Source organism: Palaemon carinicauda, chromosome 2 (genome assembly GCF_036898095.1).
Source record: "Palaemon carinicauda isolate YSFRI2023 chromosome 2, ASM3689809v2, whole genome shotgun sequence".
In the NCBI taxonomy this organism is placed as follows: domain Eukaryota; kingdom Metazoa; phylum Arthropoda; class Malacostraca; order Decapoda; family Palaemonidae; genus Palaemon; species Palaemon carinicauda.
Window position 1 is genome coordinate 182,093,329 of NC_090726.1, and position 24,768 is coordinate 182,118,096.

The 24,768-nt window shown below is 45.5% G+C and overlaps 1 protein-coding gene across 1 annotated transcript; it reads left to right on the plus strand.

The window, feature by feature from the left end:
- The first annotated feature begins 297 nt into the window (after positions 1 to 297).
- On the plus strand, positions 298 to 24,159 carry LOC137628472 (mitochondrial intermembrane space import and assembly protein 40). The gene is made up of 3 exons (XM_068359632.1): positions 298 to 449; positions 13,416 to 13,502; positions 21,711 to 24,159. Exons 1-3 carry the CDS (start codon positions 428 to 430, stop codon positions 21,992 to 21,994), a joined length of 393 nt encoding a protein of 130 aa, XP_068215733.1. The 5' UTR covers positions 298 to 427; the 3' UTR covers positions 21,995 to 24,159.
- Positions 24,160 to 24,768: the final 609 nt, after the last annotated feature.

Below are 24,768 nucleotides of genomic sequence, written 5' to 3' on the forward strand. Positions count from 1 at the left end.
ATGGAGACGGCTTTCCTTTTATTTGTAGAAGACAGGATTTTTTTTTTTTCTTAACAATAGCTGCCTTTTGCTGAAAGGTTTGTTGTCGGCTGCTGTCGGCGAGTTATGAAATGTAATGTAATGCCATCAAATACTATTTTACAGAAATGTGTATAATTGTCGTCAACGGAATTCATTCATTTCCATTCATTTTAAAACATTTACCACAATATTCTTAATTTTATTTACAGTAATATTTTTATCCTAACAATTTTTGACATAAATGTTATATTAGTTTCCGAGAGGACTGTAAAAGATATATACGGATGTCTGTTCGTTAAGAAAATGTTCGCTAAGAAATTCGCTTTCTTTAAAGTACCAGCTGAGCCTGAGTCGGCGTGAATCTGAAAATTCTAATTGGTTCAGAGTCAAATAACCAATTGTTATTATGTCGTACTGCAAGCAAGAAGGTGAGCCTTTGTGCATATGAAAATGTCCTTGTCTTTCATATATATGATACTGTAGTGAGTAGGCCCCTTTGGCATGTAGTACGCAGGCCATTAAGCCCCAGAGTTCAAATCATGCCGGGAACCAATTGGATTAGTTTATGGTACGATATGTTCCTTTATTTATACTGTAACGTTTATAGTGCAAATTATCGGGGTATTATCCCAAGCACTTGCAGTTGGTACAATAACATTGTTGCTGATATGGGAGAAAAAGAAGGACATATGTATCCTACCACAACCTAACCTACGGTGAGAGGTCCTGTCTTGATGGGAAATGGGAGCCCCCCTTACCATGCTTTAAAAAGATACGGTAGTTTGTAGCAGGTTGGCTACATATATTTTCTTAAACAGTCAGGGTAGGGGGTGTATGCATGATAGCGGCCACCTGCATGTATGGTTAGGGCTAACTTAATATACATTAGTGTAATGGGGGTCGCAGGGGGCCATTAGCCCACCCCCCCCATTAGATAAGTAGGTAAGGACACGGCTTGTAGGTTATGTTAGGGAGGAAAGTTGAGGTTTGTTGATGTCCAGTTTTAACCCACAAGGTAGGAACTGACCGGCGACATACAAAGGCTCCGTAGTTTGTAGCAGGTTGGCTACGTATATTTTCTTAAATAGTTAGGGTAGGAAAAGGTGAGTTAGGTTGGTATATGAGGTTAGGTTAAGGGAGGACATTTATACTAATTTTTTTAAATGTGACCCAACCATCGATCAGATTGGTTTGTAGCAGGTTTTGGTGTATCATATAATTTCTTGATAAGTATATGATAGTTCAGTATCTAGCTAAATGCATGAACCATATATTTTTCCACTTATTTCATCTTTTATCAATTTCTGATTGAAAATGAGACAAACAACCCTAGAATGAAGTATTCTAGGTTGGGTTAGGGGGGGAACATGAGGTTTCTATGTCTACTAGTGATGACACAGGTATTTATATACAGGGCATAGCCTTTTATTATATTATACTTGATTTACTTAGTAAGCCTTAGCAATGTTTCCTGCTTTGTTTGTTTTTATAGTCTGATCACATCAACAAAATGAAGGACTGAATTCTCTTTTCTGATTTATAAGCCCAAAAAGGAACTGTTGCTATTATCGTCCCTGAATCCTTTGAAATGGCACCAGTAGAGAGTGTCATATTGACTAGGACTTCTAACCTTCTCAATAACCTGAGTAATCAAAGTTGCTAAACTGTAATCTTTTCCAAAGTTGTGTTTAAAATTATCCTATCATCTAGGTATAATAGAACTCATGCCCAGGAAAATCAAACCTTTTAAGATGGGAGCCATCATCCTAGTGAATATTTGAGGAGTTGTCCGAAGACTAAACCATGATTGTTTGATTTGGTAAATGAATAACAATGGGAAAGTAAGTCTATGCCAAGTCCATTGGAACCATCCAATCCATTTTCCTCACTTCCCCTATAACCGTTGAAAGAGATTCCATAGAAAATTCATCGATAACTGTATGCTGTACCAGTTTAGAATAGAGTCCTTTCAATGACGTCCCTGGGAATCGCCGGTGGCCATGCTGGAGGACATACAAAGCGAAAACATGGCAGCTGCTACAGCGAATATGGACAATGAGAGCGACTTTGTCAAACAATTGTCGGGTGGTGATAAGCGTTTTTACAAGCAGAAACTCGATCTAATTGATGGCCTAGATCCATACTAGATGCAGAATTCATTTAACTTATGGCACATGCAATTCAGATGCTTTTTAAACTTACAAAGGCAGAACATGAGTGGGCATACATTTCCATTGAATAATCTGCTTCCAGAATTTGTTGTTTTTCCCTTTAATGCTTTTAAGTCCAAAATTAGATAAACACTGGGCCAATGAAGAGTGTGTTTATAATTATAAAGCTAATACTGTATTGATAATTTAGCCTAACCTTGTGTATTATAATTTTTGATTGTCAAAATGTATGTAAAAGTTTTGCATTATAATGTCAAATCTTTATCAGTTCATGCCTAACCATTGTGTTTGTGTTTGGTTACAAATGCTATAATTTCTTATATACATATAAACATATGATGGACAAACTCTATTGTAATGCTCTTGGATGATCGTTTTGCCTCCTTGCAATTAAATGCGCAAGTTTAATGATTTTTTCGATGTTTCATATATAAGCTGAAGCCCCCTTCGGGTTAAACCAGCTTTCAGATATTATTATTATTATTATTATTATTATAATTTATAATCAATGTTTATTCATCACATAGGCCTGTATGTCTGCACAATTTAATACACAAATTAAAATAAATATATATATACACTTATTTATATATAGGCATGAGCACCTTGACGAAATAGAGACCTAGGTAAGTAGCCTTTGTTAATATAGCCAATATGGGCGCTTTTAATTTTTGTTTTGAAAATCTGAGATGCTCCTTTTGATGTTTAAAAAATTGCGATGCCCCCTCCCCCACACACACTACACACTGAACTGACGATGATACTTGTGAACTCACCCATGCGATCGGATATAGCATGTTTACACAGGAATAATAATACTTTTAGGGCCTAGCCGAGACTGACCTGATATGAAATGATCAGAACAGATACGTGCCCAGGGTAGTGAGGATTCACGTAGATCAGCCCGTGATATGCTGGTCAACCACAAGTCACGTCTGCGCTTGGATAATTCTTCTGTATCTTTGTTCTGATTCTGAATAACTACCGGTATGCGGTAGAAACTCTTGTCACCTCTTTGTCCTCGATACCCACAACCAACAATAGCGCAAAAACTGGGCATTGTGTGAATGTGAATGTGATGAGATGGCTAACTATTCAAGAGTTCAACCACAGCTATTCACTGAACGCGTCTTTGTATGTCCTCCAAGATGGCGGACCGGAAGTTTGATGACATATAATGAAAGGACTCTATTGAAACATTCAGAATGGCGTTCATCTCCACATGCCTTTGGTATTAGGAATAACCTATTTGTTCCGTAACCGAAATACAAACCACGCTATTTACATAGGGTTTACTTTCGGCGTAGCTGAAATGACGAGCCATTAGAATTTTAACGAGGGTTAATTACCCCCGCGCTAGTTAGCGAGGGGGTAGGGGAGTGGTAGCTAGCTACCCCTCCCCCCCTCACACACCGGTGAACTGCTTCACTTCACTTTTGGCTCGGACGATGAACAGACGTTTCTGTCCCGTCCTCGCATGGCAGCCATTATTGTTTTGTCTTGATTACTTACTTTTCTCATACTTAATATATATGTAAACATTCTTATGTTTATGTATATATTTGAGTATAGAAATACAGTAAGTTTCCTTTTCAGTGTTTGTGGTGTGTGTGTGTGTGTAGGAAGTCCACTCAATTGTACGACAACATCTCCGTGTGGTCCCAGGTCCCCACGGTGACATTTCATGGGTCGCGATCTCTCCCTTGGTCCTTCTGTCTTCCCTTCGGCGGGCGCTGTGGGGAATCGTCATCGCTGGACTTTATTTATTTATCTGTTTCTCCACTGTTCCTCCTTCCCTACGGGGAACTTGGTCTATCGGCGTACGGAACATGGGAGTTTAGTTTGACTACGGTCTGTCTCTCTCTCTCTCTCTTGAGGTCGTTCACCCTTTTATTACTACTTTGTATTATAGTAGCTTCCTTCCCGTTGCGGGTTGAGTTGCTACTCCGTTTATTTTGTCTCAATTATTTTTAATCAAATCTAATTGTATTTGTTAACTTTTCAGCTTCTGTGTAGAACGCTTCCCTTCGGGGTTCATTCGTTCTTACTATTAGTGAACATTCTTAGATGAATTATATAATTATAATTGTTATAATTCTGTTTTTGTTACAGTTCTCTGCCTTCCCCCCCTTCCCTGAGTGTCAGTGGGGGAGGAGGGCGCATTCCTGGTGCGTAATTCTTATGTTCTTTTCCCTCGGGGTTCCTCTTCGGAGTTCCCCCGGGGGATTAAATGTTAACTAATTATTTTACTTTAACAGTTAACTGTCTAGTTTTTTGTTTGCCTAATGTGCCAACGAAGCAGAGCTGTCCTGTTTGGGCCTGGGGAGTCTGCTGTTGCTGCCTCCTCTACGACTTCGTCATGGGCGTGTTCCCTTCTCCTAGAAGTTCTCCCGTGACAACTGTCAGCTCCTTAGTTCATTTAGAATGCTCAGGAGGTTCGCCTTAATGGGTGGGAAACTTCCCTTCCGAGGGAGGTTCCCTTCCCAGGTATGAGTTTTTTCCCCTTCAGGGGGGGCAAGTTCTCTTACCTTAATAATTACCTGATTGGTTTTTTCCTGGTCCTCGGGTGGTTATGCTCTTGGTGCTGAGCGACCGCTTTTGTAACCATGCTCTAGGGGCTGAGCGGTTGCAAGGCCGGACCATGGAATTTGTGCGATTATGCTCTTGGTGCTGAGCGGTCGCACTTGCAGCTACACTCAAGGGGCTGGGCAGCTGCAGGAGCTCTTCTTCGGAGGGTTTCTCTTATGGTCAGCTTGCTGATCCAACGGCCCTAAGGGGCGCCTTCATCAGTTCTTCTGGTCTCTTCTACGAAGTGTTCTCCTCTCTCGTTCACGAGAAGGACACTCTAAGAGACTCCTCTTCGGAGGACTCCCCTGCTGTTGTTGCTGAAGGCTCAGTTCCCCCCTCCGAACATCCTTCGAGGGGGCAGCTGAGTCCAACGGTCTCTCCTTCGAGTATCTCTCCCCCTCGGGGGAGTTCACTACAGAGACTCCTCTTCGGAGGACTGATGATGGTGCTCCTGTTCGTGGTCGTCTTCATCTTCAGCCGCAGAGGATCCTCCTCGAAGAGAACAGACCGTTACAGCTGCTTCGCTAGACGTTTCGGCAGATCGTTCGTGATCTCCGACACCTGCCTGACCTTCTTGTCTCCCAGCTCCGTTCCTGGACGCAGATGCGCAATGGGCGCCACTCCACCCCGTTTTCCGACGGGCACCGGTCCCTTCGGGGCTAAGGGCTTATCTCACAATGTGAGTAAGTCCCTAGGTGCCAGGTTTTTACCTGTGCAACTTCGTTCTCCTGCTCGCTTGCGCGCAGTAGTTCGCAAATAACTCTCCTGCTGTGGACCAGTCTTCTGCTGAATCAACGCTCCAGCGATCGCTGGTAGCTGAGTCTCGCCAACGCTTCTGGGACATTCTGTGCGGCTACGCGCCTTGTGCACCTACGGTCTCCTGAACTCCCACGTTCTCCTGCTCACCAGCGCACATCTGCGCCCCCTTTCCTGATGTGTGCAATACGCGCCGACGTTCGCCCACGCGCCCACGATCTTCGGATCTGGGCGCAGGCAAGGAGTTTATTCCTTCGCCTCCTCGCCGACGATCTCTCTGGTTCTGCACCCTTGCTGATATCTTCTGGCCGCGCATATCTTCTGGCCACGCAACTACGCGCCTACGATCTCCCGGTTCCTGCCTCGTCGCGCGCAGTTCAAGAAGTTCCTACGCTAGCGCACTGGGGCTCACAGGTTCTTCTGGGCTCGCAGCGCCCTTCTGGAGTTTCGCGCCCTCGCGCGGTTCCAGTTCCAGCGCGCCAACGCACCAGCACGCTTCCACTTCACACCGCGCCGCCCAGGAGACACCTAAGTTAGCGCACGGGCGCTCACAGGCACCCCTGGGCTCTCCTTGCCCGCCAGCGATCTCTTAAGCGCCCGCGCAATTCTTCGCCTGCACGCAAGCGTTTTTAACGCGCCAATTCTTCAATCGTCGTAGGTTTCCTACACGCCCACGGGTTAACTCTCCTGTACGCGATCGGTCGCTACGCGCCACCGCTTGCCAACGCGCCTTCGCCCGCCTACGACCGTCGCTCGCCAAGATGCGCCATCGCTCGCTTACGCGCCATCGGTCTCCCGGCCGCCTGCGCTTGCCCTTACGACCGCGCACATGTGCACCATTTTCGCCCGCGCACGAACCAACAGTTTTCCATCGCGCGAGCGCCAGTCCCAGCCGCCTGCACTCGCCCTTACGACCGCGCACCCATGTTCGCCCACGCGCGAACGAACGGTTTTCCATCGCACGAGCGCCAGCGCGATTTCGTCCGCGATTCCCGTCTGGTTTCGTAACGCGGGCAACCTGGCGAGTCTTCTGGAGCGCGTACTTCCAGATCATTGTTGGCATGATCTCTCACCTGTAGACGTAAAGCAGCGCACATGCAGGAGCAGGAAGAAGCTTCAGAGAGGTCTGGGCAACATTCTTCTCCTCCTTTTCAGGCAGGCCCCATCATCTCTACTCCTCAGGATCATCTGATCCCCTTCCCTCCAGCGGGAGTCGCTGACACTGCGTCTGTCAGCTGTCAGCAGAGGAGGTACTTCGAGATCATGGGGAACCTGGTTTAGCCCTTCCTCTCCACCATTCCGTGGAAGGGGCTTACCAGGGAATTTTTCTCTCGAGAAATTCTCCGCCTGGCAGGTGACATTCTCGACTTCGGAGATCTTAAGCCAAGAGAAAGACGCAAAGTGTGCGATGCAGGCCACTTCATGGCTGATCGTCTGGCTTGGATCTCTGGGCATCCTGTTGCGATCCGAGAATTTGTCGAAGGAGATCTCCAGGAAGGTCATGGAAACTTTCCTCCTCTCGGGCACGAGCACCATCGTTTCCCGGCTCACCAAGTTTCGAACTTGTGGACAAACTCGATGTTGAAGCATTGAGATGCAGTGACCGAGAGGTTCCTCTCGGAAGTCCCAACCATGGATGTCGGCAAGCTCAAACACTCTTCCATCTTTGGAAAGACCTTGTTTTGAGTCCAAGGACGGGGAACGGACAGCTGAGAGGTGGAGAAAGTCGAATCACGATTTGCTCCTCCAAAGGCGCTTATATCCGGACCCTACAAGCCTCCAGCGCCTCAACAACAACACCTTCGTCAGCCTAGGACATCGGAACCGGCCCCGGCAGCTAGGACAAGGTGTCTAAACAGCAGCCCCCTCCTGTCAGAGACAAGAAGGGCGGGATGTCCTCCTGGGGAGGCAATAATCCTAGAGGGAGCGGCCGAAGCCGCAAACGCTAGGATTGGCAACCCCCCTGCATGGTCCCCAGTGGGGGGGATGCCTAAGGTTGCGCGTTCAGGTGGCAGCAACTCGGGGCCGATTCCTGCACGATCTCCGTGATCAGCCAAGGATATCGCGTCCCGTTCTTTACATCTCTACCTCCACTGACAGCGAATCCAGTGTCGCTGAGCTCCTATGCCATGGGATAGAAGTCGAGACCATGCTCTAGAAGGATGCTCTCCAAAAGGTCATCGACGGCTTCTTCCTCTTCTTCTTCCTCTCATCCCCCCCCCCCCCCCCGGCTTCCTCAGTCGACTTTTTCTCGTAAGAAAGCGTCTGACGGCCGGAGACCTGTCATCGTCCTCTCAGCCCTGAACAAGTTTGTCGAACAAACTTTGTTCAGCGTGGGACAGCAGAGTCGATCAGGCTTGTAGTGAGACCACAAGACTTCATGTGCACGCTGGATCTGAAGGACGGGTACTTCCAGATCCCAATCCATCCGTCTTCCAGGAAGTACTTGAAATTCACCCTAGACAACAAGATTTACCAGTTCAAGGTACTGTATTTCGATCTCTCCGCAGCACCACAGGTGTTCACCAGAATGTTCACCCTGATATCTTCATGGCCGCACAGGAGCGGCATCCGTCTCCTTCGCTTTCTGGATGACTGGCTAACCCAGCCAGTCTCGGAATCGACCCTTCTTCAACACCGAGACAAGCTTCTGGGACTTTGCCAAGATCTAGGGATCATGGTAATTCTCAAGAAGTCTTCTTTGCTTCCATCTCAACAACTGGGATATCTAGGCATGATATTAGTCTCCAATCTCCAAGCCTTCCCATCAGATGTCAGGATAGCATGGCTGAGGATAGTCGCAGAACCTTTCCTCAGACGAGGAGAGCTTCCAGCCCAATCTTGGTCACCTTTCCTCCTTGTCCAGGCTAGTTCCAAACGGCCGCCTCAGGATGAGATCCCTGCATTGGCGGCCCAAGTCCCGGTGGAATCAAGACAACGATTCCCCGGACACTCTGGTCCCTTTGGGACCTGCAGTGGTAGTTGACCTACGGAAACCTTTTCAAGGGAATGGATCTTCTCGTCCTTCCCCCGCATTTGATACTGTTCTCGGACTCGTCAAAAGAAGGAGGGTGGGGCCCACGTTCTGAATCAGGCCTATAGTCAGAACCAGAAAGGTACCTCCACATCAATCTGCTAGGAATGAAGGCCGTATTCTGGCCCTTCAACACTTCCAACAGACCCTGGCGAGTCACTCCGTGAACGACAACTCCACGGTAGTGGTTTTTTTTCACATGCAGGGAGGTACCTTTTCATAACAGCTTTCTCATCTTGCAGTAGAGATACTGAGATGAACCGAAGTCCACTCAATACCCTATTGGCTGGCTTCATTTCGGGCAAAGGAATGTGCTCTCCGACAGTCTGAGCAGGGCCACACAGATAGAGAGTACCGAGTGGTCTTCGGCCCCCCCTGTTTGCGACAGCCTTGAATTTCAAGCTTCCGCTGTACTACTCCACAGTCCCAGACCCCAAGGCACTCTGGCAAGATGCCTTCCTACATCGGTTCTGTCTGTTGAGAAGGGGGCTCAACAAGACCAGACTATCGGTCAACCTGTCGATGACTCTGATAGCTCCGCTGCGGCATCATGCAGAGTGGTTCCCGGAACTTCTGCATCTCCTGACGGAACTCCTGAGAGAGCTTCCCCCACGACACGAGCTACTCAAACAACCGCACTGCAACATCTACCACAAGCCGTAACATCGCTTCGGCTTCACGCCTGGAGACCATCCAGCATCTCCTCACAGAGAGAGGCGTTCCGCAACAAGTTGCGGAGCGGATGTCTCGACACCTGCGAAAGTCATCCGCAGGGGTCTACCTGGCGAAGTGAAGAGTCTTCTGTGGTTGGTGTCATGGGAGAGGTACCTCTCCCCTTGATACCACTATTCCAGCAATAGCGGAGTTATTGTATATCGGCAGGAGGAAATGCGCCTTTCGCTCTCGGCGGTGGAAACCTATTGCTCAGCCTTAAGCCTGGCCTTCAGGCTGAAAGGAATAGACATTTCCTCCTCGCTGGATCTTTCTTCGCTCATACGAAACTACGAACTTACCTGCCCCCAGTCGGAAGTGAGACCTCCTCCATGGAACATGGTTCGGGCTCTTAGGGCTCTTAAGAGATCTTGCGAACCATTACGCCAGGCATCTGATCGTCACTTGTCTTGGAAGACGGTGCTCCTGCTCACTCTGGCCTCGGGCAAGCGTGTCAGCAAACTTCATGGTCTCTCGTACGACGTCGCCCATTCAAGAGGATAAGTGGAGGTAGCGTTCAGGTTCGTCCCTGAGTTGGTTACTAGACTCAAAATCTTGGAGTCCCCGACCTTCCGTTCGACTCCTTCAGGATTTCGAGTCTCTGTTCTGTAACAGATGACCCAGACCTTCTGCTATGCCCAGTAAGGAGTCGGAGGGGTTATCTTAAAGAACAGCTGCAGTTGGTCCTCACGTGCAAGCCCTGTTTGGGAGCACAGGGAGGACAGAGAGGAGGGTCATCAAGAATGCCTTTTCAGCCTGGATTCAAAGGGTCTTCCATCACGCCCTGAATCCAGACCCTCCTCCGTCACGTCGCTTTAGAGCACACGACGTCAGAGGCATCGCAACGTCCCTGGCCTCCAAGAGGAACTACTCTGTGACGCAGGTGCTACAAGCCGGAGTCTGGAAGCGTCAAACGACCTTCACAGCCCACTACCTGCAGGACGTGACCCACAGGAGCCTCGTTACGTTTTCTATCGGCCCTGTGGTGGCTACACAACATCTGGCCTAACCTCAGGCTCCTTAATGGACAGGTAGCAGAAGGTTGAGGGCATTGTTACCCGGTTGTAGACTGCATGAATGAAAGAAGTATGTCTGGCCCTTACTTTTTTCTTCATCCTCCCCTCTCTTGGGGAAAGCAGCATCCTGGGTTCTCTGCATAGCTGACCTCAAACCTCTGCAGGTAAACCATGCTTCCTTGTGTTCCTAGTATTAAGTTAATACTGTCGCGTCCCCCATACCCTGACGAGGTGGTATTGGGAACGTCCTAGCCTAGAATTCCATCTAAAGGACCTCAGGTCGACTTCCTAGGACAAGTCACACTTCTTCCCTCCACACACAAGCTTATGTAGGCCGCACGTTTCTTGCGTAGCAAGAAACTTGCGAAGTGCAGGGACTCTTTTTCTCGAGTGCTGCTCACTCGGATTCTGAGTCCCCGGGTAAGCCCAAGCCAGTAAGGCTGGGGACTTTCCTCCCTACCTAAGGGTAAGTCACCCTATGTAAATAGCGTGGTTTATATTTCGGTTACGGAACAAATGATAAATTCGGAGATAATTTGTATTTTTCCTAACCATACAAACCTTAGCTATTTACACATATTTGCCCGCCAGCCCTGTCCCCCAAGGCAAGTCCTACCTCTAAGTGAAGTGAAGCAGTTCACCGGTGTGTGAGGGGGGGGGAGGAGTAGCTAGCTACCACTCCCCTACCCCCTTGCTAACTAGCGCGGGGGTAATTAACCCTCGTTAAAATTCTAATGGCTCGTCATTTCAGCTACGCCGAAAGTAAACCCTATGTAAATAGCTAAGGTTTGTATGGTTAGGAAAAATACAAATTATCTCCGAATTTGTCATTTTAAAACTCTGGGGAAGGATCTAAAACCTCCTCTTAACCCATTCTTCTTTAGAATTTTTGTAATCTACCAGTCTTAAAAGATGAGCTTTAACTGAATTAAGTTGGTAGAAATTGAGGACAGAAATTTGATACCCCTCCTTTGCCCCGGATGGGACCTAAGGATTGGGTTAAAGAGTTTCCCAAGCTTTCTGAATATTGGAAAGTATTACGGTACCCCTATAGGAACCTCCAGGGAAGGACCGTCTTTCTTTTTTTTTATGAGATTGGTGAGTCCTGTCTGTAAGAGCGAAACCCTGAAGGCTTGCATGTTCCAAAAAGACTTCCTAGGAGTGATGGAAACTGAATCTGAAGTAGTAGTAGATACCAAGTGGTAGGGAAAATAAGAAAGGCTTCATAAAATTTACCTCAGAGCGTCTCTTTGTGCTTTAGCAGCTACCTGAACTACCACATTATCAATCCAATCTTGATCTACTATGGGTCACAGCATAGGAGAAATAATTAAATTGAGTTTCTGCTCATTGGATACTGGCCCAACTATAGAGGAGCACAGTTGTTCTGTACACTCAGCAACAAAATTCAAAAACTACTGTTTTGAGCCTGTGCTTGCTAAGGGATTCCTGTCGGCAGTAGAGGTACTAGCAATTTCATTAACGTCACTAGATAAAACTCAAGATAAGCTAGTGGTCGAGCTCGTAGGTGAGGCTGATCCCCACTGTCATTCAAAACATGATGCAACTTTTTCGCAGCTTCTGCTGAAGCTTTTATAGAAGTACTGACTATGACTTATGGTCCATAGTAGCCTTCCAATGTGCCACATTATAAATAAATATATACAAAGGTTCCTCATTAGTGCTTACTTCAGCAGGCAGAGGAATATTAGGATCCAAAAGTGCCTGCCCAGTCATCTATCTTGAAATTTGGTGGTCGTAGAGTTAACCAGATCACTGAAATGAGAGGGTAATGCAATAGAAGGGCCTGAAGTAATTTGGGAGAGGGTAGCTCAAGGAGAGCTTAATGACTATAGTGTGCTGTGTACCAACAGAACCTTTACTTATTGATATACTTGAACTGCCAACCACAACTTAGTATGGAAGCAGCCTTGAATTCAAAACAGTGAAGGTTAGAGTATGATCGTTGCCATTGCCTGATGGCTCACTATTCTTTTGAGATTACACAAACTTAACAGAATAAAAAACAAAAATACTTATGAAGGTCTTTAGTATCAATTCCCACAAGTTTGGTTATAGCTAGTTTGGCATCAGCAACCTCACTTCCTCATTACAGTACTCAACTAGCCAAAGTCTTATCTAGCCTTTAAGCCTAGTCTAATCTGCTTTTCCCCTGAATTAAAAGATAATTTTCTTTTAGGACTTGAATCTTTGACACACTTACTAACTGATGATAACCCTTATATAAAAGAACTGGGAGGGAACTACAGTACATTCTTCACAACGGTTATTTAAATCCCACTTGTGTCCATGGCACATGACACGAATTATGCAGGTCATTATCGTCTGCAATAAATTTGCTTAAACAACCTTTACAAGACAACATAGAATTCAGAAACAGCCAGCTCACATTAATTTCTAATAATTAATTATAAGTTTCTACAGAACCTCGTACAACACACTATATCAAGTCCAGGTAGAACTGTGCACTCTAACCTGTTACGAGAGAACTGAAAGACAAAGGTATATATCTTACCCATGTAGTAGTAGTAGTGCCATAAAATGCCAGATGATCCCAACACTATACTGTAGGGACAGTGCTGCTCCAAGGAAAGAAAACAAGAAATTTTTTGTTTTTATGGTAGACATTGCCATTTAACCAGCTTCAAGAGAGAAGCAAACAGTGTACAGTAGACGCCAGGGAATTTTATTAAAATAATTGCTCTTGCCGTATTTTGAATAGATTTTCAAGAATTTTTTTGGCAGTACTAGTTTCATACCAAATTCACTAAATACCTTATGAACTATGAGAACTTCCTCATGGCTCACTAGTGGTGAACTCCAAATTAAATGAGTTTTTGAAAAAGTAGCAAACAAATTATGATATATGAAGAATAACATATACCATACAATGAAATACAGTAATTGGAGAGGGATAGGTAAATAATCAAGTGCATAGTACAGTTTAGAGAAGAATTGCGGTAACAAGCTTTGAGAGTCAAGTTATAAATACATCTAGAAGGTCTTAGTGTCATATGGAGTAGAAATTATGGTGAGTTAAGAATATTATAAGCTGAAATAGCTAGTTATCTTATTAAGAGGCCAGAATTTAGAAATTTCTATTTTTGTTATTCACAGGGAAAGACAGAGTGATCTTTGTGACAGAAGAAGACCATGAGACTCCAGCAAAAGTTTCCTTCCCTGAAGACAGTGATGAACAACCAGGTAATTGGGTTTTAAGTTCTTTAATATGGCTTCAGAAATTAATACAGTACAGGATGTAAACTGTCTTCAATATAAATTTTTATTGCCTTGTGTGGATCTACTGTACAGTGTACATTGTAATATAGTTGTATTTTGTAAGTATTATAAAGTAGTATTAAACCAGTGCAATATTTCATTATTTCATGTAAGAGTTAGAGCATGTTTCTAGATATGAATCAATTATTTTTATTTTAGATACTGTCTAATATTTGATAAGAGTTGTCTTATACTTTGTGACATAATGAGAATTGAATTGTGTTGATGCAAGTGGTATTTTGATACTAAGAATTGAAAAAAATCATCTGGACTTTAGGTGGAGGTAGTAAGAAGTGCATTGAAGTGATAGCAAAGGATTATAGTAGAATGATTAAATCCAAACTTATAAAATGGCTGACAAATTACCATGGATATAAAGAAGGGGGACCTAGTGGAGAACCCTTGGCAATCTTGTAATGGATTTGCCCTCTAGCTGGAGTCTAATATTTTTCGGCACAGGAGCACGGATCTTCCATTGATGATATCTAATCTGAAAATTTTGCTGAATTTCCTGAATCAGGATGGAGTTTTAAAGATCCTTCACTTGAAGCAGGAATCGCAACCTTTTTCCCGTTAAGCACCACTTGAGTTATAAGACCATTTACCCGAACCCCTAAATTGTCATTGAACAAAATGGTAATATAGTGACTAACTCAATATACTGTTTAAGGTAATTTAGTGACTAGCTCAACATGCTGTTTAAGGTAACTTAGTGACTAATTCAATATACTATTTAATGGTACAGCATACTGTAGGATATTAAATAAATAAAATTTTAATGATTTTATTGAGATGAAACATTAATATTCCAAGTTTTTTCCATAACTAAAATACAAACCAACGCTATTTATTAGGGTATTACTTTCGGCGAAGCTAAAAGACGAGTCATTAGATTTTTAGCGATGGTTAACCACGCACCCGGTAGTTAGGGAGGCTAGTAGCTACCCCTCTCACTTCCACACCTGGGCTTTGAGCCTCACTTTACTTCTGGCTCGGGTGGAGATCAGACATTATCGCTCTTCTTGTCATTATTAATCTTTTTCACTTCTCTTTCTTTTCAGTGTGTGTGTGTGCATGTATTTGGACATTGGTATGAGGACCTGCAGGCCACTCCTGCAGGACTTCTATGCCCTCAGTGGACACTGATCTTCACCGGTTATGTCCCACCTGTAGAGGGCAGCTGTGTAATAGTGATAACACCTACTTAGAATCCCTTGGGTGATCTGCCTCCCAGTGGTTAAGTTTTGGGCGATGACAGAAGAAGGCCCTTTTCCTGCTGATTACTGACCCTCGCCGTTCGCCAGTCCAACGCTCGTCACTGACTGTTCGTTCACCCATCGAATCTCTGAATTCTCGACCTGCTCACCTAGTTCTATGAACTCTTAGGGGCCAGACTGTTCACAGGCCTCATCATATACCTGCTTGCCATTCGCCAACGGTTCTTCACTCACCGACGGCTTGCCATGCACCAACGGCTCACTATTCCTCTGAAGCTCCGGTTCAACTAGTTTTTCTTGGGGAACAATCGAACAGTAGCGCAGGTCAATTAATGCCTGGATAACCTCGGTCCTCGAGAGACGGTGCTGCTTTCCCTAGCGAAGCTGCTCCTCCTCTCCCCCGGGGGAGTCCGTAACCTTTTCTGCTGTTTTTCAGGTGTGACTGTCCCTTGGCTTGTTTGGCAGCTCATCTAACTGGGTGGGGAGAGGCAACATTCTTCCTCTGCGAAGATAGATCCCTTGGCCCTTTCTAGTGTAGACCGCGACCCTAGGGAGTCTTCTGCAGTCCCGCCCGACGATTCCAACCCTGCCTCTTCTGTTGCCGTTGCCGAAGACCTCGCTTCCCTCTCCCCACCAATCTTCTGTCCGGGGTGGAGCAGTCTGAAGCAACTCTCTCTTACGGGTGGTACCTCTCACTCGTGAGGGAGAACCCCCATGGAGACACCCCTTCGGAGGCCAGCGAGAAACCATCATTCTAGGCAGCCCTCGCCAGCGGCGAACTCGTCGAGCTTGTGGCCGTCGTCACCTCAGACGTTCTCCTTCACCTTGGGCAAAGAGACGTCTGTTTGGCTCTTCACCATCTGCTGCTGAACGATCCCTTTCGGAGGATCGTCAGGAACCTCGCCGTTCACAGACTCCTCAGCACTCGCCGACGCCCAGGGATTGTCAGTCTGACGAGTCTCGTCAGTCTAACCCTTTGCCTGCTGATTACTGACCCTCGCCGTTCGCCAGTCCAACGCACGTCACCGACTTGTTCGTTCACCCATCAAATCTTCGGATTCCAGACCTGCTCGCCAAGGTCCATCAACTCTTAGGGGCCAGACTGTTTCACAGTCCCCATCCTTTGCCTGCTTGCAAGTAACCAGTTGCTTGCCATTTGCCAATGGTTCTTCACTCACCGACGGCTCACCAACTGTTCACCCACCTTCGAATTCTCGCCAATCCCTGTTGACTCCTTGTTCACCAGTAACTCATCGATCTCCTAAGAAATCGGAAGTCAGGCGACAGTCTTGCAGCCGTCAGTCTCGCTGTTCGCCAGCTCGCCGATCTCCTAAATGATTGATAGGCGACTGGCATTTACCAACTGTTCATCGATCACCGACCTCTCTGCGCTCTCCATCCAAGCGTCAGCCACCAGAAGCTCGTCAGCGTTTGCCAGAAAGTAAGCGTTCTCCCGAACCTTGCCGTCATTCGCCAGAACGTCACCTTTCCAAAGAACACCGACGTTCAAAAGAGAAGTGGCTAACACCAAAACCTTCTCCTTCGCAAGCTTCTAGGCGCTCTCCGGTACGTTGGCACTCGCTGTTCGCCCTCTCCTGTTCTCCTGCTCCCAAGCGCAGGCCACGTTCTCCCAGGAGGTAGTCTCGCCTAGAGTCAGAATAACTCCAGTTAGAACTTCCAGGCAAAGGCTAAGCATTGTCGTCCCTATCCCTCGTAAACCACTCCCAATACCGGCATCATCTTCTCAAGAGTCGCTTCTCAGAGAGGAGTCTCTGGTAAGTTCCTTCCGCCCGTCTCCTATCGAGGTGGTACCCAGGGAACTTTGGCCGCTTTCAAAGCCAAAAGAGGCTGTTTCTCCTCCTGCAGGCGAGGAACGAAGGGAGAACCCTCCAAAGGTTTCTTTCCTGGAGACCTTTTTCCCTCTAAGGAAGGAGTTCAAGGACTTCAAGACCTTTCTAAAATCCTCTACAAGGACTTCTAAGCCTTCAGGGGGGTCCCAAGAGCCTTTCTCCAGCTGGCCCAACGACTGCTGAACTGCTTTATCCTGAAGACGACCACGACCCACGACAACCATCTTCCTAAGGCTGCTAGTCCGAGGCTATCGGAGGCAGAGCAGAGGGAGTCCGACCACACCTTCTGATAGGTCTGGGCCTACATGAGGGCCATCAATGGATTGTCAGATGGCAGGGGCCCCTCAGGAAGGTAAAGACATAGTCTTAGACCATTTCTATGGCACTCGGTAGCCCCCAAGACCAGTGCAGCTTTGCCCTGGTCTAATGGGCTGAAGAGTCCCCGTTGGAAGGCAATCGCCCAAATCACCGGCTCTTCCAGCTCCCTCTGGGGAAGTTCATCCCCTAGACTCCTCCCGTTGCCTCTTGGGCAGCAGAGGAAGTTCTATGAGATCTTTAATGAGCCTCTTCTGGCCCTTCATCTTCCCAACTCAGCGGAGGAACTAACCAAAGTAATCTCTCTAGAGAGACTCTTGAGGTTACAGGTCTTGTTCTCTGCGGTGGAGATCCTCAACCACGAAAAGGTGGTGAGGTATGCCATGCAGGCTACTTCATGACTGGACCTCTGCTTAGGGTCGGTGGGAAACCTGATGCGGACCGAGAATTGGTCCAAAGAAAGTTCCAGGAAGGCAATGGAAACCTTTCTGCTGTTTTTGGGTGATAGCCCACATAACCACCAAGTTTCGTCGAAATTGGTTTAGTTGTTTTTACTTGATGTTTGTTGTTCACAATGAAAAATTAAACTAATAAAATATTTTCCATTTACTTAACATTGCAATTATTTTCAAAGTACTGCTGCATACCTCTACTTTGATGTACTTTACTCAAAGTGGTATAGATTCGTCCTTAGGTCATAACCAACATGACTACCAAGTTTGATCAAAATTGGTACATCAGTTTTTGTGTAAAGTTACAAACAAAGGCAAAGGCAAAATGGTTACTGACGTAATTTGTAAGTTGTAGATTTTGGTTCAGGTTGTTTGTATGCATCATCTACGGGCCAGAAAGTTTTATGTAGCTGTTCTATTCAGTGGTAATATCCATAGAATTTAATATTTTATTAAACTGAAATCTATTTCTGTACAGTACTGTACTCAGCTCTGAATAGAACTAGTGGGCCACTCTACTTGGTTTCTTTGTTGAAGTCTACTTAAATCTGAAGAGTTCTTTACCTTCTTTCCCATGCTAATCTACTGCCAATCCTATGGCCCCTTCCTCTTTCCAAGAGTGGAGAGGGTTTGGCTAGCTAATTTGATGATGGGAAGGTATGTGGGGGGGGATTATATTCTTTGTTTCATCTAAAGATTGTGAAGGTGACACTTCCACTTAATAGTTTGTTTGTTCCAACACAGAGACTTACCTCGAACTACTTTCTTAGGAGGTACCTGGAATCTCCTCTCAACCGACCAGAGTTTTGTGTAGTTTACCCTACTTCCGTTTTCTGTGAGGACTACCCCAGGCGCAAGGATACGTGCCCTGAGGCTACAGTAGTCCCGAGCCAGGTCGCGTGTTAGCTTGGGTCTCTCTCCTCAGTAAGTTCTCTGGTCGCGTTGTGATACCATCCCGACGCTCTCCATTCTCTGTGCGACCCTTTGTGTCCCCGACTCGTGTGTCCCACGTGTCTCCCGCGTGGTATCCCTGTGCTTTCCCTTGTGTTCTCGCGTGTTTGCTTGATTCCCTTGTGCTTTCCCTAAGCTTTCCCAAGTGTGTTCCTTATCCTTTCCCTGCGTTCCTGTGTCTTACGGTGTTGTGTTGTGCATTATGGAACAGGCCCGCCGTTGTCCTGGGCCTAGAGCCGGGAAGTCGTGTGGAGTGTTTTTATCCAAGCCGGAGGTTGACCCGCATTCCCTTTGCTCTTCCTGTAGGGGTAAAGTGTGCTCGCCGACAGACACGTGCCCGGAGTGTGTGTCTTGGAGTGAGATCCAATGGGTTCGTTTTAGTACGATTCTGCCCGGAGTGTGTGTCTTGGAGTGAGATCCAGTGGGTTCGTTTTAGTACGAAAAAGAAGAAGTCCGCTAAGCAATCCCCCAGGAAGGCGAGCACCTCTTCGCCCTTGACGTCGCCAGGAGGGAAGTCTGACGATGTTTCTGTTCCTTCTTCCCCTACCCAGAGTAGGGGACGAGGTAAGTCCGTTGCGGGGAAGAAGCCGATTGCTCTTCCCCAGGAGTCTAGTCTTCGTGATGTTGGGGTTGCTGAATCTTCGCAGGCAAGTGGGGGGCCTGAAGGTGCTTTTACTGGGGGTCTTGGAGACTGCCCTTGTGCATGGAGGGCACGTCTCCTCTGATGACCCCATGTGGGGTAATAATGTCCCTGTCTCTTCGCCCGCTTCATGGGCCTGTGTTTCAGGTACCTCGGCAGCTGATGGCACCCAAGATAAGATGGACTCGACGGTAGCGGAGCCCTTCGGATGAAGGCTCCCGAAAACTCCAGGTAGGTCCCCGTTGAAGATGGAAGATGGCTTTGGTTCCTGGTTCCCCAACGTGGTGCAACCGAACTCCCCCCCCCCCAGCTCCTCTTTCGGCGGTTCCTGATGTGTTTCTACAACCTTCGACCTCCGGTACCCAACGGATCACGAAGACCTCCATTCCCCATGCGCCTGCCCCTCGGTCGTGTTATGCAGAGTCGTCGGAGTCTTCAGTGGCAGGTTCATCGTTCTCTTCGGAGGGAGAAGCGTGGAGGAGGCGCCGCCGGAGGAGGGATAGATCTAGGAGCAGACGTTCCCATTCGAGGTCGCGTTCGAGGTCGAGATATAGTAGAAGGCGTTCCAGGTCCCCGAGGAAGAAATACAGGAGGAGTAGGTCTCCCAAAGAAGAATGGGTCCTCGTCCCCCGCAGGAAGCTCGCGGATTTCGCTGCTATCCCGAGCTCTGCGAGTCGGCGGTCCAGAGACGGTTCTCCAAGGAGGCCCTTTGCCAGCCACAGGTTTGACCCTCATAAGGACCAGACAAAAGGACCTCTTCAGACAGGCGTAAGACCGCTAAACAACCGACTCAACCTGCACAGTGGAGGGAGTCGCTTTTTCGGACGGGCAGCCTCGTCGAGTCAGCAAAATAGACTCGACCAGTGGATTCGCAGGGACAACTTCCTCCGTCGGGTAAGCCCACGGAAGTCTCACCCTCTTTGTCGAAGGACAGGTTAAGGACGGAAGACCTCGCCGACACGGCGGTGCCCGTCCCAAGACCCAGGCCTGGTGCGGAGGTGCCCGTCGACACAGCCCGTTACCGCCACATGGAGGTGCCTGTCGAGTCAGAACCCCAGCGACAGACGGAGGTGCCCGTCGGACCATCGCCTCAGCTTCAGACGGAGGGCGCGGTCGGCGACGGGGAAGGTTCTCCAACCGAGGATTCAGCCTATCGGAAAGTTATAGGCCTCATACGGAGGCATCACAGGATCGAGGAGCCTGTTCCCACCGACGAAGATGCCTGGCGTTCCAGCCTCAATCGTCTAATGGAGGGCCCCGTACAGCAGAAACCCTTCTTAGCGCTGCCTGTGGCCAGGGACGTGGTTCTGGGGCGCACGCACGTGGACAAGGTTGTGGCGGGCAATGCCGAAGCCCCCAAATCCCAGAGTACCTCAAAATTACTCCAGGGCTAAGGTCCCAGAGTGAATTTTATGTGCCGGAGGGGCAGCGACCGGGAGCCTGCAAAATTGAGGCCTCCCTTGAAGTGTTAGGTCAGGGTGCCCCGGAGGACAGAGTCTCGTCAGCCCCGATTTGTTTCTCCTTGTCAGAGGCGACGATGATGGAGGAGATGTCTAAAGACTTAGTCAACGTTGCCTCCTGGTTGGACTGGTGGGCGTCTACTCTGGTGGGTTTCTAAGCCACCTACGACTTGACAGACCCAACGAATCAGGCCCTCCTGAAGGAACTCATCATCTCCGGGGGAAGGACACTGAAGTTCTTGACATTCCAGTCTCTTGCCCTGTCGGCCAACTGGATTCTTAGGAGAAGGGATACGGTCCTGACCAAGCTATCCCGGAAAATCCCTGACAGAGAAGCAAGGGCTTTGAGGAGCCTGCTCGTGTGGGGTGACTCTATTTCCTTTGAAACAAATGGAGGAAATCATGGAGAAAGTCATGAAGAGGAAGGAAGTGAGTGGGCCCAGACCTCACTCCATGAGGAGACCTGCTTACAGGAGGACAACGTCGGATGGACCCTCTACTTCTCGAGCCTCTCCTAGCCAGACGAGGAGAGACACCCCATCTACCTCTTGGGCTCAACCACCGCAACCAACTTTGCCACAGGACTCAGCATCATGGAATTTTTAAGGGTGAGTACTTAGACACTAACATGAGCTCTTTGTGTAGTTTTTCCCTATGTTTCGTTTTCCGGATATCTTAGAACCTAGTTTCCTACCTAGGTTCCTGGTCGCCCAGATTAGTTGGGTTCAGGAAGACACTCCCACCTCCTAAAGTGTAAGTCTCCTAAGAAAGTAGTTCGAGGCAAGTCTCTGTGTTGGAACAAATCACAAATTTAGAAGTTATTTGTATTTTTCCTAACATACTTGCCGAGAACTACTTTCGGGTAATGGCCCTCCCTTCCTTCCCCGAGTGCCTTACTGACCCTTAAGACATTTTGTAACATCCAGGAACTTACTGAGGAGCTAGACCCAAGCTAACACGCGACCTGGCTCGGGACTAGCCTCAGGGCACGTATCCTTACGCCTGGGGTAGTCCTCACAGAAAACGGAAGTAGGGTAAACTACACAAAACTCTGGTCGGTTGAGAGGAGATTCTAGGTACCTCCTAAGAAAGTAGTTCTCGGTAAGTATGTTAGGAAAAATACAAATTACTTAAAAATTTGTGATTTTATTCAGAGGTGAATATGGGAATAATAAATTTTAGTCAATTTTTTTTTTCATTTTTATATATACTGTTTTTTTTTCCTGATAAGAATTCTCTTATTTCCAGTTGGCCTACTACAGCCAGATGGTGAAATTAACTGGAGTTGCCCCTGTTTAGGAGGAATGGCAACTGGTCCGTGCGGTGTTGAGTTCCGAGAAGCTTTCACTTGTTTCCACTATTCTACATCAGATCCCAAAGGCTCTGATTGCTTAGAACCATTCAAACAGATGACAGAGTGCATGTCTCAATACCCAAACGTGTATGGTAACAAAGACGATAAAGAGGGGCAAGATTTACCTACAGAAGCTAATACTGAATCGTCTAAATCCGAAGTTGTAACAAAGGATTAGCCTTTGCCTTGTTTTTAGCTATATTATATTGGGATTTGTAGATATTGTAAATTTGTTTTTTAATGTTATACTGTATGTGATTGTGATTTGTTTTATAACAATGTATAGTATGCTGGTAAACAGAGTTTGTTATGAAATTTTCAAAGAACATCATATGTATATTGTGTAAGTAACCTTGTGTACAAAGCTATTAGCTTGTATTTAAATAGGTCAATATTGAAGAAATAGACCAGATTACCTATAGTAAACCTGCCAAGATCAGTACATGAGTAGAAACATTCCAAACAAATACTCATTTGTAGCACAAAGCATGTGCAGCAGCTATAAATCTAGAAATATTTATATGCAGCATGTATTGTCACAGTCTTATAGAATGTCTGCTTTGTAAGGTATTTAAATGCTCTAGTAAAGAATTTTTTTTAAAAATGTACATCATTACGCACATTAATTCCATATGCAATTGAGAAAACTTTCTTTGTGAAATTTTCATTCTTATTTTGATGAACAAATCTGTTATTGTAATTTCCAGTTGAAATCAAGTGAATATGTTAGTTGTGTTAAACAAATAAGCAGTGGGAAAACTCAGGAATTCACAAAATATTGAAGCCGAATATTTTATGGAAACTGCTTAAATAATGGGAATTGAATCAAAGAACAACTATTGCTTTACAAATGACTCATTGCTATTCTGGTAGATATCTAGCCCTGAATCACAGGTTGGAAACAGGTTAAATGCCATAACATATAGTAATTAGAATGGCCTTTCCTTCTAGGGTAAACCATGTCTACCTCATTACACATACATTATTGTGTCTAATTAGAACCCATTATTAAGCTCATTGTTAAAGTGAATGGAGATTGGACAGCAACATGAAAGAAAGGTAACAGGAACAGATGTATAGTAACTAAATAGAGCAGTTACGGGCTGAATGGGTAATTTGTGTGTTGGCTGTAAAATTGAAGTATGGGCAGATATGACTTATATACTTTGAGAAGTTGATTGGCATATTGATTAGTTACCAATAGTTACCAACAAATTTATGTACTCTTTAATCTTATTAAAGACTGCATTGTTTAACATGAACACGGGGAAGATACGCAATTTGTACATTATTTACAGTGTGTAGCTAGGGGCAAAGGGACACTGCAAAGACCCTAAGTAATACCTACAGTGTCAACTGTCATGATAAAAGTGATCTCCAAATAAAACCAGTGTTGCATCCAACTGGTCTTATGTAAGATAGGGATACAGTATTTCATCATAATGTGGCAAGGTTTTGTCAGGATGTATCAACTTTATAAACCTACATTGATAGATCTTATAAATGCAAATTCTTTATACCTTTTTTTTCTACCATACCACATATATTCATTCATAGGAATTAGTGATTCAGGGTTTGGTCCCTGCTTGGACAAGCAGTAAAGCATTTGTGAATTTGTATGTTTGTAGTGAAGAATCTCAAAGAATATCTCTTATGGTTATAATGGCTTTCTTTTCTAAAAGTTAAGGGTTAATATGTCTTTGGGATGTACACTCAGAATGAGCAGATGACTAAAATAGCTTGAGCAAAGTTAGTCTTGTATATCGAATATTTACCAACAAATTTATATACCATACTTTATAAGTGAGCAGATATGTATAAAAGATACTTTTAATTCTATGTTAGAATGCATTGTTTGATGAAAACGAGAAAAATACGCAATTTGTACATCATTACCAACAAATTTTCTATACTGTATCAGTAAGTAGGAAAATGTGTTATTGGAATATTCTACAGAGTATTTTAATTTCCTAATGTCAGCATTTACATGGATTGATGTTTATATCGTGAGGTTATGAAATTCTACTTTATTCCACATTATTGAATATGCAGGGAATTTTATATCAAATCATTTTTCATTTTCCTTTTTTTCGGGAGAATTTTCGAGGTGAAGGCCTGGGAAAGAAATGGAAGGCATAATTGATGGCTTTGTGTAAAACATCCTTGGAGGCAACAACATTCCCTCCAAAATTATTTGCAAAAAAATTAAGGACATAAAATGTGGTGTACATTATAAAAAGTACTGTACCAATGAGCAATTGCAGCATTCCCTTGGTTCTAGTGGAACAGCATTACTTTATTCATAGATCGTCTAGATTTTCAACACAATAAATCGGGATCATTGTTTTTAGTTTTTGTACGTGATCCTGTTGTCACTCCCCTTTAGCCACAAGAAGGGTAAGTGGCAGTCCCTCGATAAAATTATTGAGCATTAAGCAGTCTTTTCTATTCAAAGGTTCACGAAAATAATAGAATTTAATTTAAAAATCAGGTTATTAAGTTTGTGTCCCTCTTAGCCTGCCCATTTAATTTCTTTATTGTTACTGTCACTATATTTAGAAAAAATTATTTGAACAAGGACTGGTTAAATTATCTCTGAAAGCATGCAATGAATATCTTTGTATATTTTCCTTGTAGTAATGCATATAATGAAATTGGCACATATTCAAATAATCAGAATAAATGTATAGCACCTTATTCCAAGCTCTATGATGCTGTAAAACATCCTTAAGCCCCATTTGTTTGTAAGTGGATGTGTGGTTCACAGAGTGAATTTTTTATTTCATGCAGGAAAAATTGCTCTAGTTTGTAAACTTCTTGCTTAACTGATTCTTTCCTAGGAGGGACTGTTAACATACTTCGAACAATTGTCTAAATTACAATGCTGCTCTCGACACGTAATATGAATTAGGATCCTTTTCATCTAGCAGCAAACCTCTTGAACAGGAGAGC